General features: G+C 47.0%; 1 protein-coding gene across 1 annotated transcript in view; it reads left to right on the top strand.

Annotated features, from left to right (window-relative positions):
* The window catches only part of GALNT14 (polypeptide N-acetylgalactosaminyltransferase 14), a 70,258-nt gene that overhangs the window by 48,896 nt on the left and 4,580 nt on the right, over positions 1-16,782 (top strand). Inside the window, exons 6-13 of the mRNA XM_050709830.1 lie at positions 241-362; positions 4,053-4,140; positions 4,834-4,918; positions 5,693-5,796; positions 9,929-10,055; positions 12,279-12,371; positions 13,678-13,761; positions 14,695-14,839. Of these exons, the coding sequence (XP_050565787.1) occupies positions 241-362; positions 4,053-4,140; positions 4,834-4,918; positions 5,693-5,796; positions 9,929-10,055; positions 12,279-12,371; positions 13,678-13,761; positions 14,695-14,839 (848 nt within the window). The remainder of the gene's footprint in view (positions 1-240; positions 363-4,052; positions 4,141-4,833; positions 4,919-5,692; positions 5,797-9,928; positions 10,056-12,278; positions 12,372-13,677; positions 13,762-14,694; positions 14,840-16,782) is intronic.

A 16,782-nucleotide genomic window follows, 5' to 3' on the forward strand; every position in this document is an offset into this window, starting at 1 on the left:
TGGCATAGGTGCCATAAATCATTAATCTAGGTAGAGCCATTTATTTGCTTTGATGACCTTGGAAAACAGCTGGCGTGGCTTGCAGTGCTGGGAAGGGGGTGATGAACCTGAACCATGTTTTATCTGAATGGGTTTTGAGTGGGTCAAAGCCCATGGGGTGTGTGAGGAGCCTCTGAAAAGCTGCAGGGGGATATTACCGAGACACCTTGGTGGCAGCTGACGTGGTGTTTCCCGGAGCAGGTCTGATCCGGTCCCGAATCCAAGGGGCGGATGTGGCACAAGCAGGAGTTCTGACCTTCCTAGACAGTCACTGTGAGGTGAATAAGGACTGGCTACTTCCACTTCTGCAGCGCATTAAAGAGGTGAGCGCTCCCTTAGGGGATGTGTTGCTGATGTTCATTCCCTCTTTTGTCCTAACAGCCATCATCACCATTGTGTGACCAACTGCATGCAGGCATCTGCATAAGAAAGTGATGATCTTTTGGGGTGCAAAGTGTCTTTTTTAGGTCTTCCACCCAGCAGGCAAGTGGGAGAGAGTGTGGTCCAGTGGGACAAGGTGTCTCCTGGGGCAGTAGGGCTGTTACTTGGCAAGCGTGGGTTGAGCATTGAAAGGGGAATAACCGGGCAGTGCTCCAGCAGACTTTTTAATTAGGCTTACATAAAATGCTCAGTGCCGATGATCTAAAGGAGTGATGCCTCCTTGAATAGGGGCCGAATTTAATTTCATGCAAATTAACCACTAATAAATTGATTTAATAGGATTTAAATTCTGCTGATTTCAGAGCAATGACACTCACCTTTCACTGGTGTAAATGCTGGCCAGACATGCGCATGGAGGCTCTCAGCAGTGCCTTGTCACTCGCGTTAGCTGGAGTCCTGTGCTGGTGACCTGGGGGGATGGCAGAGGGTGCTCAGTGTGGATGCAGGTTCCCTCTGCTGTACCTCATTACCCCACTGCTACTCCACCTCTTGCTCCTGATTGCTGATATTTGCTACTCACTAATTTTACAATTAGTGAATTATGTTGAAATAGGGGCAGCTGAGGAGCAAAGAGGTAAAGCAAGGAAAGAAGCCAAGGCATTGGGTTCTGGAGAAACCTAGGCAGCACCAGGTTAGGACCTCTTGGTGGACAAGGGGAGTTGGTGCTGCTGGCACCCAGAGCACCAGAGAGACCCCAGCCTTGGTTTGAAGGTTGGCCCACGGTGCTGCTAGTAAATGGCAATGTAATGAAAGTGGTAGTTTTGTGTTATCAATTGCAGCTCCTGTGAAATTATGAGAATGTGAGCTGTGAAACCCCACTTAAAAGCAGGCAGAGCTGCTTTCTCACACGGCTCTGGGAACGTGCCCCATGTTCAACGCCTGTGGGGTGGTTGAATGTGGACGCCACGTGCAGAATCTCTACAGAAGTTTTGATGTGTTGTGGCAGCAGTGATGGCATTGTGGATCCGAGAGGCAGCTCAGGAAGGCAGGCCAGCACAGGGAGTGTTTCTGAAAATGCACTTTGCTTCCTTTTAGTCCTGCTTGTTTGATTTTTAACTGCTCACAAATGCAGCAGGATGGGGGCAGCAGGTGCTTAGTTTCCTCCTGCCGAGCCCCACTGTACCTATCCTTTCTGTCAGGGTTAAAATATTGATCAGTGAGCTGTAAGAAATGTTACTGCTGCCACCTTCAGGCTGTGCTCAAGAGCCGGATCCCTGCTGCAATGAGGATTAGCCTTGTTGCAGGAGCATTTTCTTACCATTACAGGTAGAAAGAGTCTGTTTGGCTTCTGGTGATTTGAAGCAAGCCAGCAGTGACCACCTTGAAGAAAGCTGATGCTCTTTGTGAGCCACCTTGCATGTTGATTTGCATTTTCTTTCTTGGGCAAAGCATCTTTTTGCAGTTTCCCATGACGGAAGATGCAGAAGCCCATATGCACCACCATGTACCCTCATGTAGGTGCACCTCAAACCCTGTGCTGAGCTCTCCTGGCTGCTGTTGGTGTCCCACCAAGACCTACGCTGCCTTTCACACGCAGGCAGTGCGCACCCAGCATGTGGACATGGCAGTGAGCCAGAGGAGAGAGCCTGAGAACGAGTGAGAGGGTAGGGTGGCAGAGAGGTGTGCGTGCCCTCTGTGAGGGTCCATGGGGCTGTGCCCAGGATGGTGCATGTCCAAAGGAGCCACAGCAATGGTGCCTGTTCTGCAAAAACATGTTTGTGACTGTATGATTGCGAGTGTGGGGGCACATGCTCTTTTGTTTTTACTTAGGAAACAAATATATCTAAAGCCATTAACGTCACATTTTGACTGAATAACTTCCTAAAACTCTAATTGAGTGTACAGTGGTTTTTATGTCATGAGTCAATGAGCTTGCTCCAAAATTGAATTTGCTAATGCTGATGGGATGAAGCAGTGGATGATGAACTCCCACGTCCAGTCCCCCCCCAGTTTGGTGCTGTCCTGGGGTAGGGGAGGCAGGTGAAGAGCAACTTTACCATCTCGCCTTGCCCTTTTTGTTGACCATTAGAAGGAATGCATGGCTGACATAAAGCTGGGAGACAAGTTGGACTCAGGGCCTTTTTTATGTTAAAACACATTGCTTGAGTTTAGGACCATTTTTAGAGTTTTGTGCTGCTGGTTTAGTTTCATAATAATGGTAATTGTTTTGTTTTGTTTTTGAACTACGTCTTGGAGAAATTCTCAGGTTTCTGAGAATTTCATGTGAAAGAGGTCTGATGATTTGGGTGTTGTAGATACTAGCATGCCCTGGAATGGGAACATATCCCATCTTGAAAAAGTGGAAACCAGAAAGGTGAGGCTGCCTATTATTAAGATCTGGTGCTTAACCCAAAATAAATAATAGCAACAGCACTGCGCTCCTGTATGTGCAGTGCTTTTCATTTGAGGGTCAGAGACACCTTCATGAAAGCTGAGTAAATATAAATGTCCTCATTATATGGCAGGGAGAGTGAGGCACAGAAAAGGTCATACTGCTGAAAATCAAACCTTTGCAGTATTTTAGATAGCCAAAAGGTAAAGAGGACTTTCTTGTGAGAAGTTTTGCCAAGTTTTGTAATGCTTATTTGGAAAACCTGATCTCTAGCCCAACTCCCCAGCACAGCTCATGGCATTCGGTTGCTACTTCCTCTAGCTGCACTCAAGTACTTTTTTGTTAGGAGGAGTTTCTGAAACAAAACCTTTTCAGAGTGGAAGAGGAAGACTGTGCGTACTCAGATGCTTTTCTCCTCATGACTGTGAAAAAAGATTTCATCTGGCGAGGGTGAAATCTTGAAGTTTGAGCTATAATTGGAGTTTGAGATTTTTGAAAAGCAAAAGGGAGATAAGAGACCAGCAAAAGCTGTCGGAGTCTCTTCCTCCTGTTTTTGTTCATAATTGTTTGTATAATCTCTTTGCCCATAACAAGATGTCAATCAAATCACCACCAACTATTTAAAACAACTTGGCTCTTTTTGTTTTAACCCTCTCACACCTTTGGCAAAACTATAACTGTATCCCCCTAATTTGTATATTGAAAATGTGGTTGCACTACTTAACTAGCTGTGTTTTCACTCTGTCATTTCAAATGCCTGTTTGTCATTTGACTTTTGAAATTTGATTAAATGCATTTAAGGGAGGTGAAAAGGGAATACCCTGATGAATGTGCAAAAAGCAGACAGCTTTGCATCCAGCTGAGGTTTTGCTGCCAAGCTGGGCGCTGAGCACACACCAAGTCTGAGGAGGGGGAGTCTGTGGGTAAAGCAAGAGTCAGAAAGGGAAGTGAGTTTGGTGGTCCAGCAGTGCACGGTCCTTCGCCCAGGTGCTCACCTGCCCAGCCTGTCTTGGTGGCATGTCCCTGGGCTCCTCTGCCCTTTGGTGCTGCTCCCATTAATTCCTGGGCTGACCTGATGTGATGGCGGCAGCGGAGACAGTGACGGGCACTTGTCCATGAGAAGCATAAACAATGTGAAAGTTTCCCCCTGCTGGATGGATCCAGGAGTTTGAGCCATCCCTTGGTCAGTTGCTGAATGGTGTGAGCTGAAGTCATGGGTCCTTTTGTTTCTGCTTTCCAGGATCCAACCCGGGTGGTCAGCCCTGTTATTGACATCATCAACTTGGACACTTTTGCCTATGTGGCGGCTTCCTCGGACCTCAGAGGTGGTGAGTGAGCACCATGGGCCTCATCCTGTAGTGTGAGCGTGTACCAGCCCAAGCTGCTAGTGTCTCTGCACTGCACTGCTCCCTCCAGCTACCTTGCAAAAAGTGCATTAGCACTCCTTAGTGCTCCCTGGGCTCTTTTAAGGCTGGCTTAGAGATAGACAGCTGTGGCGTGAGGTTGGGTGTTTGCTACAATGGAAAAAACCAATTGATTAGGATATAGGGTTGTGTCAAAGCCACCCTTTGCAGCACTGAAAGCCCAGCTGCTGAGGAGGTTGGGGATGTCCAGACATCAAATGGTGGACACAACTCTAGAGTTTATTAGTATGCCTTTGTGCCTGTGCTATTTGTAGCGTGCAGTATCCATGAGAGAGTGTATCTGTGTGCATGGGGGGGAGACGAGGAAACCTTACAAGGGTAAGGTTTCATCTGCAGCTTTAATTCTGACTTTTCCTGTTTTTGGAGTGCTTGGCTTTGGAATGGTAATGCGATGTGTTGTTTCTCTTTCATATGCAGTATGAAATGCATTAGTCATTTGACTTGTCTCCCAAGAGTTTTATCTCCATTGGCCTGAGTCATTTAAAAGTGGAGAAAATACTTCATCCAACATAGATTCTGTAGCCTCAGGGATTACATTTCCTGCTAATCCATACCCATTTCTTATTTCCCCATGGTCCTTCTCTACTTTGGTTTTAGGTTTTGACTGGAGCCTTCATTTCAAATGGGAGCAACTCTCCCCAGAGCAGAAAGCCAAACGACTTGATCCTACCAAACCCATTAAGTAAGTCCAGAGGGGAAAAGAGGCACCTAAGGAATGTGGGGCAGGACAGGCAGCTTGTCTCACACTGAGCCCTGGTGCCTGTACCCTCAGCCATGAAGTGCTGGGATGGATGGCATGGAGAAGGCCCAGTGTTGGGGTGCTCAGGGTCCCAGGAAGCTTATAGGAGAGCAAAGCCCTGCTTGTCCCGAGGATGCTGGCGTTAACATGAGCTTTCACTGGCTGTCCTGGGTCTGCCCTCCCCTCCCCCAAGTGCCACCTCAGTGCAGCTTTTCTTACCTAATTCAAAGAATGAAAAATAGACCTGTTTTGAAATAAAGATCACACAGCTAGTGATCACTTCTAAAAAGCCCATCTGTATTGGCTCTGCCCTCTCCTCCTCCACAGAACGGTATTCTGAATAGGCTGGCTCCAGGCAAAAAAAAGCCTGTGTGAGTACTATCATGTGAATAACCCCCAAGTGTTAAGTGCATTTTCGATGCTGAAGCCTACAATCAGGGCTGTGAACTTTGGGCTTGTAGGAGTTATGCTGATGGGTGCATTAGCCGGTCATTAAGTGCCAGGCAATTTATGATTGACAGCAAAATACCGAGGCAGCTGAAAGAAAGGTTTAGATGTTTTTTGAGCCATGTTGTCCTTGTTTGGTAAGAGGGAGATACGTGGATAATGTCCTGATGATGGAAGAAGAGGCAAAGGGAGGAGTTTCTTCTGCACAACCAGGTGCTGTAGCAGTATTTGAATGAGAGCCTGTCCCCTCTTACCTCTCCAACCCTGCAGGACGCCCATCATTGCCGGGGGGCTGTTTGTGATCAACAAAGCCTGGTTCAACCACCTGGGGAAGTACGACAATGCCATGGACATCTGGGGTGGGGAGAACTTCGGTGAGTCACCCTTCTTCTTTGTACCCTTGGGGTGTTGGTTCTTTTTCCTGTGCTATGCCAGGTGGTTACGATGCCAATTTGGACTTGGCTTCAAGTGCTCTGCAAAGTTTCCCTCAGTTACTTTCATAACTTGTAGTCTCAGGTGAGTAAGAGTTCTACAGCCATGAAAGGTGGGAATTGAGCAGTGGCTGGTGCTTAGGACCCCCTGCCTTCCACGCTACTCTGGTGTTCTATAGGGGAATGCCCTGAGCAGCAGAGTTTTCATCTTTAGTGTTACCAACAGATGAGAGCGCACCACACATACCGTCCTGTTCCTTCCTCATCTTATTTTTTCTCAAGAATAAAGCAAAGGCGTGATGTGTGATGTCTAATGCTAACACTCCAAAGCCATGAATTAAGGCTTCAGTACCTCCCTGAATTTGCAGAGTACCTGCATCAGTAGCTCCCTTGTCACACTGCAGACTGGTGGCAAGGTATCAGGGCTTCTTATCCTCTATTGCTGGCTGGCTGAGGGCTGCCAGGCTCTCCCCCACAACATCAGGTGTAGGAAAAAGATTAAGAGCCTACCTAAATTAAGTCACCTGTGCCTGTTATCACAGGGCAGATGGACATTAGGAACGCTTCTGCATACAAACTTGATGGTGCAGATGAAAGAGGTAGCAGTCTGTCCCTTGTCCCCTGAGTCAAGCAGAGCTGGATCAGGCTGGGCTGTTCTCTCTGAAGCTGCAGTGATGCTGCATGTCAGAGCAATAGACTGCCTCTGAAAGGAGGAGGTGACACTTGATGGCAGGGAGGCAGATCCAAATCTGGCTCTAAGAGTTCATACCTCTGGGGAGTGTGGCTAGCAAGGAAGGCAAAATCTCATTTCTTAACACATAGCAGTGCTGTCAGCCATCCAAAGGAACAGATGCTGCCACTTTGCAGTAACCCATCCACTGCCTGGCACCGTTGTTTGCTTCACACTCCTTTTTCCTCCAGCATATTTTATTTATTTGTATCTCATTGCTCAGTTGGATTGCTCTCCCTCGTGCTTTCTCTCTGTGGTGGGTGTCTAGCCACCAGTCTGACCCAAAGCATCTGCTCCACTGAGAAAATCAAGCAGGCACTGCAGCCTTCCCGCCTCCTCTGCGGAGCCAGTGGCCCAAACAAAGCATCTAAGAAGGCAACTAGAAATGAAGACATGCTGCCTCTGACTCCCTGTCCATCTCTGCTTGTTGTTCTCTAATGGCAACCAGCACAGGCTGCTCCTGAGACATAAATAGTCCCAGAGCAGCCTGCCCTCTAGGCATGAGGGGAAGACCCACCAGATCACACCTTGACAGCCATCCTTTGAGCAAACCTCAGCTAGCAGCAGTGCCAGAAGAGCTGATGCGCAATGTCTGCTGGTTCATCACCATTTCTACCAGTCAGGTGAAACCATCCCAGATCTGACACCTTCTCAGAAGTGGTTCCTTGCCCTAGACTGCTCTGTGGAGGCTGGAGGCCAGGCTTGGCTGAGTGCACAGGGAGATACTGCACCACTCTGCTTCATAAAAGCTTCTTGAAAGGTCTCTGACAGAATAGAGGGAAATCTCACAGCTGCACTGGGTCTAAAACATGAAGAGCTGCCTGCATGTAAGAAGAGCTATCAGCAAGAGGCCAGGTTGATCAGCATGCTCACACTGCTCGTATCTCTCCTGGGGTGGCTTGCAAAAGGCCACCCACAAGGAGACATTCCTTGTAGTCAGCTGGCCCCATGCTGTGCCTTTGGCGCTTGGGTTCTCCTCCTCCCGATGTGTTTAGCTCTGTCTGGAGACCTTGCTTGTGTGCTCCTATGGATGGGTCCATGGGTGTGGTGGTTTTACTCGGGTGGGCAGCTGAGCTCCACCACAACCGCTTTCTCACTCCCCCTCCTCAAAGAGGAATGGGGAGAAAATATGATGAAAAGGGCTCAAGGGTTGAGATAAGGACAGGGAGATCGCACAGTAATTATCGTGACAGGCAAAACGAACTCAGCATAGGGAGACAGTAAGATTTATTACCTATTACTAACAAGCTAGAGAAGTGAAAAACAAAGAAAAGAAACCAAAAGCACCTTCCCCCCCATCCACCCTCTTCAACCTCCTCCCCCCGTGCAGAGCAGGGGAACGGGGGAGTGGGAGTTATGGTCAGTCTATAGCGCTTCTTCTCCGCCGCTCCTTCTCGGTCACTCTCGTCCCCTGTGCTGTGGGGTCCCTCCCACGGGATGCAGTCCTTGCTGAACTGATCCGGCGTGGGCTGCCCACAGGCAGCAGCTCTTCAAGAACTGCTCCAGATATGGGTCCGTACCACGGGGTCCATCCCTCAGGAGCAAACTGCTCCAACCTGGATCCCCCACAGGCAGCAGCTCCTGCCAGGTCAGCTGCTCCTGCATGGTCTCTCCACGGGCTACAGGTCCGGCCCAGAATCTGCTCCGGCAGGGGTCTTCCGCAGGCCATAGCCTCCGTCGGTGCAGGTCCACCTGCTCCACCGTGGTCTCCTCCACGGGCTGCAGCGTGGAACCCTGCTCCACCGTGGTACTGCATGGGCTGCAGGGGGACAGCCTGCTTCACCATGCCTCACCACAGACCTCAGGGGACTTCTGCTCTGGCGCCTGGAGCACCTCTCCCCCTCCTTCTTCACTGACCTTGGCGCCTGCAAGGCTGTTTCTCACTCCTCGCACTCTCCCAGCTGCTGTGTGGCGCAGCATTTTTTTTCCCCTTTCTTAAATATGCTCTCACAGAGGTGCAAGACAACATGACTTATTGGCTCAGCTCTGGTCAGCAGTGGGGCCCTTACCAAACATGGGGCAGCTTCTAGATCCTTCTCACAGAAGCCATCCCTATGGCCCCCTGCTACCAAAACCTTGCCACGTAAACCCAGTACAATGGGTCAGCCTTCCCTGCTGAAACCTGTGCTTTATTTGCCTCTGCTGGGGCTGGAGTAGGACCTGCAGGGAGTGTGATGTCTGACACAGGGAGCTCAGGCTCCTTAGCATCCCCTGCCTCCCAAGCACCAGTTCACAACACATGGAAATCACCCCAGCTCACCTCTTTCTTAGGATCAGGTGCAGGTCAGTTGTAGTGTGTCACGGCTTCTCTCCCAGCCCAAGCAGAAATACCAGCAGAGAGGAAAGTACAACACAGTATCCACACTGGTCATACCCAGCACTTAGAGAAGTGATGGGACTGTGGCAGCTTTTGCCTGTAAGCACAGCAAGGGAAGAAAGAAAGGCGATTCTGGAAAGAAATGTTTCTCCTTCCTGCCATACTTTCCCACTCCAGCCTTCTCTGGCCCCTGCTGCCTGCCAGTGCATGGGGCACAGGCTGGCAAAGCAATGGGCATCCTTCTGCCTGACTCTTGTAGTTAAATGTGATGGAGCAGTGAAAAGGAATTGGTTTTGGAGTAGAGACATAGATCTATGCTGCCAACAGATCATAAAACAGGATGCACAGAGCTGCAGAAGCCTTTCCTTTTTATTTAATTTCTTTTCCATGCTGGTTCTGTCTAAGCATGACTGTCTGATGATACAGCTGCAGATTCATATCTTCACAGCTGCTGGGACCAGACAGACCCCTTAGAGCAGCTGCTCTGCCTGCCTGTGCCACCTCAGAGCTGGTGATTTCATCCAGCTCCCCGTCAAGAGCCGTGGTGTCAATTGTGGATTGTGCTGCAGGCATGTTGTCCTGCTCGAGGGGACATAAACGTTCATAAAGTTTCATAAAGATAATGACTGCTGCCATCATTAAAAAGCAGAGCTCATGGCCTCTCTTGGTGAACTTGGCAGCCCCTTGTAGGGAAACAGCTCTGAAGTGGCCAGTGCAGAAATGATTAAAAAACTGCATGGGTGGTTCTGTGCTGTGAGCAGGAATTCATGTAAAGGGACTAACTCAATGTCTCACTCTCACCAGCGTGATAGGGCCTGCCGTGCTATAGACAGGTTTCAAGTGTGTGAACTTCAAACAGATCGCAAGAAGCTTTGAAATGCACTTTGTCAGGAGTTGTGCCTAAGAAAGCCCCTCTAGTAATTGATTTACCCTGGTTTAATGTGGCAGAGGATGAAATGAGAGGTAATACTGAGATCCAGCCTGCTGTAGGACAGAAACACAACATGCTGAAGCTGCCTCTCTTGTAGAAATCTCTTTCCGTGTGTGGATGTGTGGAGGTAGCCTGGAAATCATCCCCTGCAGCCGTGTTGGACATGTCTTCCGGAAGAAACATCCATATGTCTTTCCAGAGGGGAACGCCAATACATACATCAAGTGGGTGTTCTGGATTTGCTTTTTTTTTGTGAAGCAGATCAAGCTGCTGCCCTTGCAGGGAGGCGAGTAGGAAAGTTTGGTTGAAAAATTGTGACATACCCATGGGTATGAATTTCCTGAGCCAAAGCAGGCTGGTACAACTGTCTCCCTTAGGATTTCTATAATGTCAAGAATATGACAGAGGTAGAATACTTAAAGTGGTTCCTTTCATTGCCACAGAAATGAAGGGACGAGCCCTTTAGCTCCCTGAGCCCTAGCTACCACAACAAATGTTTTAGATGCTAAGGTCATAAGAAAACGTTTATAATGCACTGAAGTCAGGATGTCAGCCATGTCTATCAGTATGCAGTAGCTTTAGCTTGGGGCTGAGCAGGACTTAGCAGAACCAGAAAATATGGTTCATGGTGCCTTTCAGCAAAGAGCAGAGTGACTGAGCAGGAGTGGTGATGGGCTGCACCTCACGGGAGGGGCACTGAGGGGGCTGCCAGGATATCCCAGCTGAAGGGGTCCTGGCCTTACACCCAGGAACAGGGACCAAATTGGGTACTGCAGTGAGTGGCTGAAATGGGCCAAGATCCTGGAAAAAAGAAGGTGAGGTAGGGGAAAGGATGATGGGAGCAGCTGGTAAAGTCAGGAAGGATTTTCTCTTTTTTTTGAGCACTAGACTAAAGGTTATCTTTTAAGTAAACGACAGAGAAAGACACTGGGGGCACTTATACTTAATACAGGGTTGTTTCCCAGATAAACTGCATTTGTATGTGCTCACACACCAGGTGTTCGTTTTAGAGTGAATTTCCTGGTGTTTCAATGATCCAACAGCATTTGTGAGGGCCTAGGGACTTGCAGCGGGGTTGCCGCTGTCTTGGGCTCTCTGCAGCTTCCTCATGCTTTGCGTGTGACAGTGAAACTGGAGAGTGTAAATTACACCTCTCGGTTATACCTGACACAACATGTCCAGCCACACAGTGTGGGGGCCAGGAGGGGAACTCTTCAGCTGGGTCACTGAAGACACTTCAAAAGGATGGTGTAGAGGGGCACAGGATGTTGCTGGCATCAAGGAGGAGGGCCACCAAAGGAGACTCTTGCTTTTAATAGTGAAATAAGACTCCTGCAAAAAAGACTGGGACATGGACTTTACATAGGCCTGAATCAAGACCCAGGTGCAAGCCTTGGCATTTATTCCCATTTATTCCCATAAACCCAAGATCAGGAAGGCAGTCTGAAATACTCAACTTTGGGGAAGGCTATATCCAGACGTAGACACTGTGACTTATGCATCTCTTGAACGAGAGCACTTAGCCCATGGGAAGCACTACAAATCAGCAAGGCATTGAAAAGCAGTCTGGAGAAACTTATCCTAGGTATTAGGAGCTGGGTTTTGATTAACCTTATGATATCTCTCAGGCTTAAACTTAATATAGTATATAGACGGGGTGGAGAAGCAGTTTCTGTCAATCCGATGCTTCATAGTATCTCTGTAACAGAGATGTTAACAAGAAATATTTTCACTTTTCTGCCAGATAATGACTTTTTTTCCACACCGCCTCACACTTCCTTAGTGTGAGAGACAGCTCAGGATCCAGCATCAAGCTGGGTTCATGTGTGGATTATCCTCTTCTGGGAGGCAGTGGCTTGGGCAGGACTACCCTGACCAGACAGAGATGGGAGGATTAGCACTGAGAAACAAAGTCATTTGCAAGGAGAGTTGCAGCCATCTGAAGTCAACTGAAAATCTCCTGAGGTTCATAAACCTTTGCAGAGATTTGTCCCAGTGAAATCCAGGGGTGCAAAGCAGGACAGCCCCTACAGAAGTGAAACAAATGAAACACGTGGCTTTAGTCTTTGGCAGATATTGCACTGCTCTTCAGATCTCCATCCCATCCACTAAATAAAACCCTGGCCTGCCTGGGAGATGGCACTTAAGAGAAGCCATGCTTCTGAGTGTGGTGGATGCAAAACATCCAGCTGAGCTGAAGAAAGTGAATTCCCTGCCCAAGCTGTGATTTCTTGTCACACACTTCTTGTGTCTGGTACCTGGACTAATGGGGAGGAGGAAGAATTTGATATTGAGGGCTGGACAGGCTCAAAGGTGGCTTGGGTGAAGACAAAGACCAAGCTGAGGATGGAAGGAGAGGGAGCTGGAATAGTTGATGCATTTTAGAAAGTGTGGGTGTCCCCTCAGAGGCTTTCTTTGCTTCATTTGTCTTCTGTTGCCTCCTTCAGAAACACCAAGCGCACGGCAGAGGTGTGGATGGATGAATTCAAACAGTACTACTATGCAGCCCGTCCTGCAGCCCAGGGGAGACCCTGTGGAAAGTAAGTGTCCTCCCCGCTGCCCACGTTCTGCCAGCTGCAGTTGGTTTTCGTGGTGCTGTCACCCTGTAGTGGAAACCTCCCTGCATTGCTTCTGCAGTAACGCTCAATTAAATGCTAATGGCAGTCAGAAGCTACAAGCACAGCAATATAAAACAGAAGTTTGTATGTGATACTACTTTATCCCGATGAGTAAACCAAGTCATGGTGAGGGAAATGGAAACCTCCATGGGCAGCCGTGTCCTATCCTTAGTGTTAGTTACTAGTACTTCTGGTCCCAGAGCTGAATTTGGGGGAGAGTCCACGGATCTCGCTGGCAGCTGAGTGTCATGAAAATCATCAGATTTTGGACCTAGTAAGGATTTATTGGAAAGGAACAAGTGCTTAATATTGATAGAGTTTTCTATTCACCATTTAAACAGTCAGAAATGTCTCCACGTCAGGAGGATTGTATGTATTTGTGTTATTTTCTCATTTTCATATGCTCTTCCTTTCCTTAGAATGTTTCCTTTGGAGCAAAGCAGAGTTCAAACCCAAACTGAAATTCATTCTGGCTACTCTTCCATTTCCAGGATAAATAAATCGAAATCTTGGAGGTTAACCTATTTCCACCGAATTCGTATCCTCTTCCCATCTGTCAGAGTGAGATGAAGTAGTAACTCTGTCCTGCTCAATATATGAATGAGGGTGGAGAGAAGATAAACTATGCAAAGGGAAGGTACTGGAGGTCATACCAGCTCCATGGGTAGAAGCTGGCCCAAAGAGGAGCTGGAGTGAGGGAGATGTCGCTCTGTACAGCATGACACCTGAGCGGTTTAGCCCTGATTAATGTAAGAAAGAAGTATATCACCATGTGATTAATTTCTAGTGACTTAAAGGTGTATTTAAGTGCTCCTGTGAATCAAGGCCTTCTGTAGTACTATAAACTAAGAGTAACTTATAATAGCATATATTAATTTCCATTAATTTTTCCATTAATTAATTTTATTGCATCTAGTAGATAGCATACATTTGTTACTAATCATTTTTAAATGGTTGTGATTTTCCACAAACCCTAAACTTCAGACTCCTTGTTAAAATGGCAATATTATCAATATTTGGCAGTATGCCAAATCATGGCATTTTACTGGGTGAGACCTCCACAAGACACAGAGATCAAAGCAACTAACCAAGCTTATGTAGAAGACAGCAGGAAATAGTGCTGCTGATGCTCTGGTGTTTGCTGTCTGTGCATATCTGTTGGGTTTTGGTGCCTTGGGTTTGACTCTCATAATCTCCATTGTCACTCCACCATATTTTCTCCCCCCAGCATCCAGAGCAGAGTGGAGCTGCGGAAAAGACTGAAGTGCCATAGCTTCAAGTGGTACCTGGAGAACGTTTACCCCGAGCTCCGGTATGGATGTCAGATCTCCAGGGGAATGCCCCGTCCCTGCTGCCAGAGACATTTTCTCTGCCCCTCTGGTCTCCACACCTCCCTCCTACCCAGAGACACAGATACCTCCTCCCTTGGGCTTCACAGCAGAGCATGGCAAACTTTGTGCATTTGTGAATTTTTTTTAAACACTGCTCATTCACAGCGTGACATAGTTCATTTGTGATCCTGCTTTCCATAAGCATTCTTAGCCATGGTTCTCCGTGGCACAAGACCTCACTGTTATTAGAGTGTCCATGCTAGGAGTTTATGACCTGTATTCAGGTGACTCTGCCTTACTCATACCCTAGTGCTTTGTTTTATATGCACTTCCACAGCTGCTGTTGTGCAGATCCCTTTTAGTCACCAAATTACTCCAGGAACCATTGCATCCATTACCTTAGTCGCTGCCAGGAGGAGCAGAAAGGGTGCACAAGTTTTGGAGATACCTCCAGGGACCTGCTGGTGCAATGGCTGAGTGCAGAGTTGCAGTGTAAGACTGATTTATAGCCATCTTCTGGCTTTTTTCACCATGCATGGCATTGTGCAGCAGCACTGAAAAGGAATGCCAGAACTGTGTGGCAGTTTGTTATAAAGTTTCCCACTTCTGTAAGCTGAAGGCTGACCTTCAGCCTGCTCACAGTCTGTTCCTTGCTTCTCTATTTGCCTTGCACAGTTATTTATTCTGTCCCCTTATAAAGGCTGACCATCCATCTGTGAGTGCTGCTTCTGCAATGTCCCTGGCCATGCACTGCTTGCAGTGGTTTGATACTGAAATAGATCTTGCCGCTCATTTCCTGAATGTGAACTGGCACAGCAACACCTTCCTCACCCCACTGAGCCTCCCTAGGAGTACACTACATGCCTGGAGGGAGCAGGAATGATTTTTTTTTTTTCTCCACGTTGTTCCCACAGGATTCCCAAGGAATTACTATATCAGACTGGGATGATCAGACAAAGGCAGAGTTGCCTGGAGTCGCACCAGTCTGAAGCCCAAGAGTTGCCCATCTTGAGCTTAAATCCTTGCATCAACAGCAAAGGGACAGCAGCAACAGCACAGGTGAGAAGGCTGGAGATGCAGGCTCTGGTGCAGCTTCAAGGTGATTTTCTAAGCTTGCTAAAGTTCTGTTAGAGGGTTACCCTGCTGCCGGTCCCTTTCCTGAGGGAGCATGTAGTTTAACCTCCTTGCCTCAGTAGAGGCCCTGGGCAGCAGCAGGGACTGGTGCCAGAGCCCCAGTACAAGCTGGATCACTTATCTCTGTGCTAGTCTGCACTGAGCTCTTACTGCTGCCCATCTGCAGAGATCAGAGAAAGACAAAGAGAACTATAATTTTCTCTCATCTTTCAGCCTTATTTCTTTCAAAATGCTCTGAATTGCAATGGTATTTATAACTTCATAGTCTGCGTTCTCTCAATTGCCCATTAAACTATTGAGAATTTAATGAGGGTGATCTTGCTTTTTCAATCTGAGGAAAAAAAAAAGCTATATGAATCAGCATGTGTTTTCAAAAGCATATTCTAGGAAATGTTAGAGCTGAGAGCTGGTGTATGTGCCTTACTGTGGAGTCACTGGAGCAGGACCCTGAGGATGTAGCTTCAAAAACCTGCGTTTGCCTCAGGCTTCCTTTGTGATTTTGGGCATGTCAGTGCATTCTCTCACCTTTCCCATTTATAAGAAGGGAGAATAACAATCACTTGCTTTTTTTGGCGTGCCGCAAAATAATTAATTAGACAACAGTATGCTTACTTCTACTTGACTGTACATCCTTAATCCTCGTGGTTAAACATTCAGACCAGGTACATATATAAGGCCCAGCCTGAAGGTGTTCCTGAAAATTTCCCGAATTTGGATGTGCAAACAAAGCATGTCGTTATGTGCAAATCTTTCATATGCGATTGAATGCCTGCCTTTAGTCACTAAAATAATATCTGTTACAGTCTGGTTTAAAAAAAAAAAAAAAGAAAAAAAAGACTATTTAAATTTTAGTAATTTCAGAAAGTATAGTGACTATAACTGCAAGTGCCACATAGTCACCGTTCTTACAATTTACCTGATTTCCAGGTTTTAGAATTCTTTTTATTTCTTCTAGTGCTACATGGACTTCTTACACAAACTGCAAGAGAAGTGAGCTAATGAGAATAGGTCATCATGTTTTGCAGGGCAACTTTGCTGAAGGAAAAAAAGATAGTGAAAATTGTAACTTCCAATAAATTGAATGTTTTAAAAAATCTTTTTGGGAAAATCAGAATGGAAAATACTGCTTGAAGTATTTTGAAATACTGCGTTTCAAAATGAAATGGCATTGGTCTTTCTTGAGATACCAATTTTATGTGATATATTACAATGAGAAATGGCATGCCACCAAGTTGGATTGTTTTATTCCCATCAAACACATTCTGTTTTGACACTTCAGTGGAGAAAATTTTCAGAATTTTTCATGCCATGAACTTTTTCATCTTCACATTCTGACCCTGCTGATGTTTGCTTTCCACTGGATGGCAACTCCATTCTTGTGGATGTCCAGAAGTGCAGTCAGTGTAATTCTGCAACAGAACAGAAAAATGCAATACAGACAGACCACCGAATAGCTTCACTCAACAAACAGGCAGGAATAGAGAACATTTTTATCCCTTTCATCTTTCTGTTTCTTTCTGAAGTAGTACTTGTAAGCCACGGAGAACGTTCCAGATGGAAGTAGTGTGTTTAAATTTTCATTGTGGATAGAAGCTTATATTTAATTGTACAATTGTTTCAAGACTACTTAAACTTAGGCATGACATGGGGGCTATAATCAAGCAATGGATGGCTACAAACTCTTCAGAAGGGATAGGTGATACGGCGGGGTAGCCACCATGTTAGGGAGTGTTTGGATTGTCTTGAGATTAGTAATGGTGACGACAGGGTTGAATGTTTATGGGTAAGAATCAGAGGGAAGGCCAATGAGGGAGATGTCCTGGTGAATGTCTGTTATAGCCTGCCTAACCAGGCTGAAGAGGCAGACA

The sequence above is a fragment of the Cygnus atratus genome, chromosome 3, assembly GCF_013377495.2.
Source record: "Cygnus atratus isolate AKBS03 ecotype Queensland, Australia chromosome 3, CAtr_DNAZoo_HiC_assembly, whole genome shotgun sequence".
In the NCBI taxonomy this organism is placed as follows: Eukaryota; Metazoa; Chordata; class Aves; order Anseriformes; family Anatidae; genus Cygnus; species Cygnus atratus.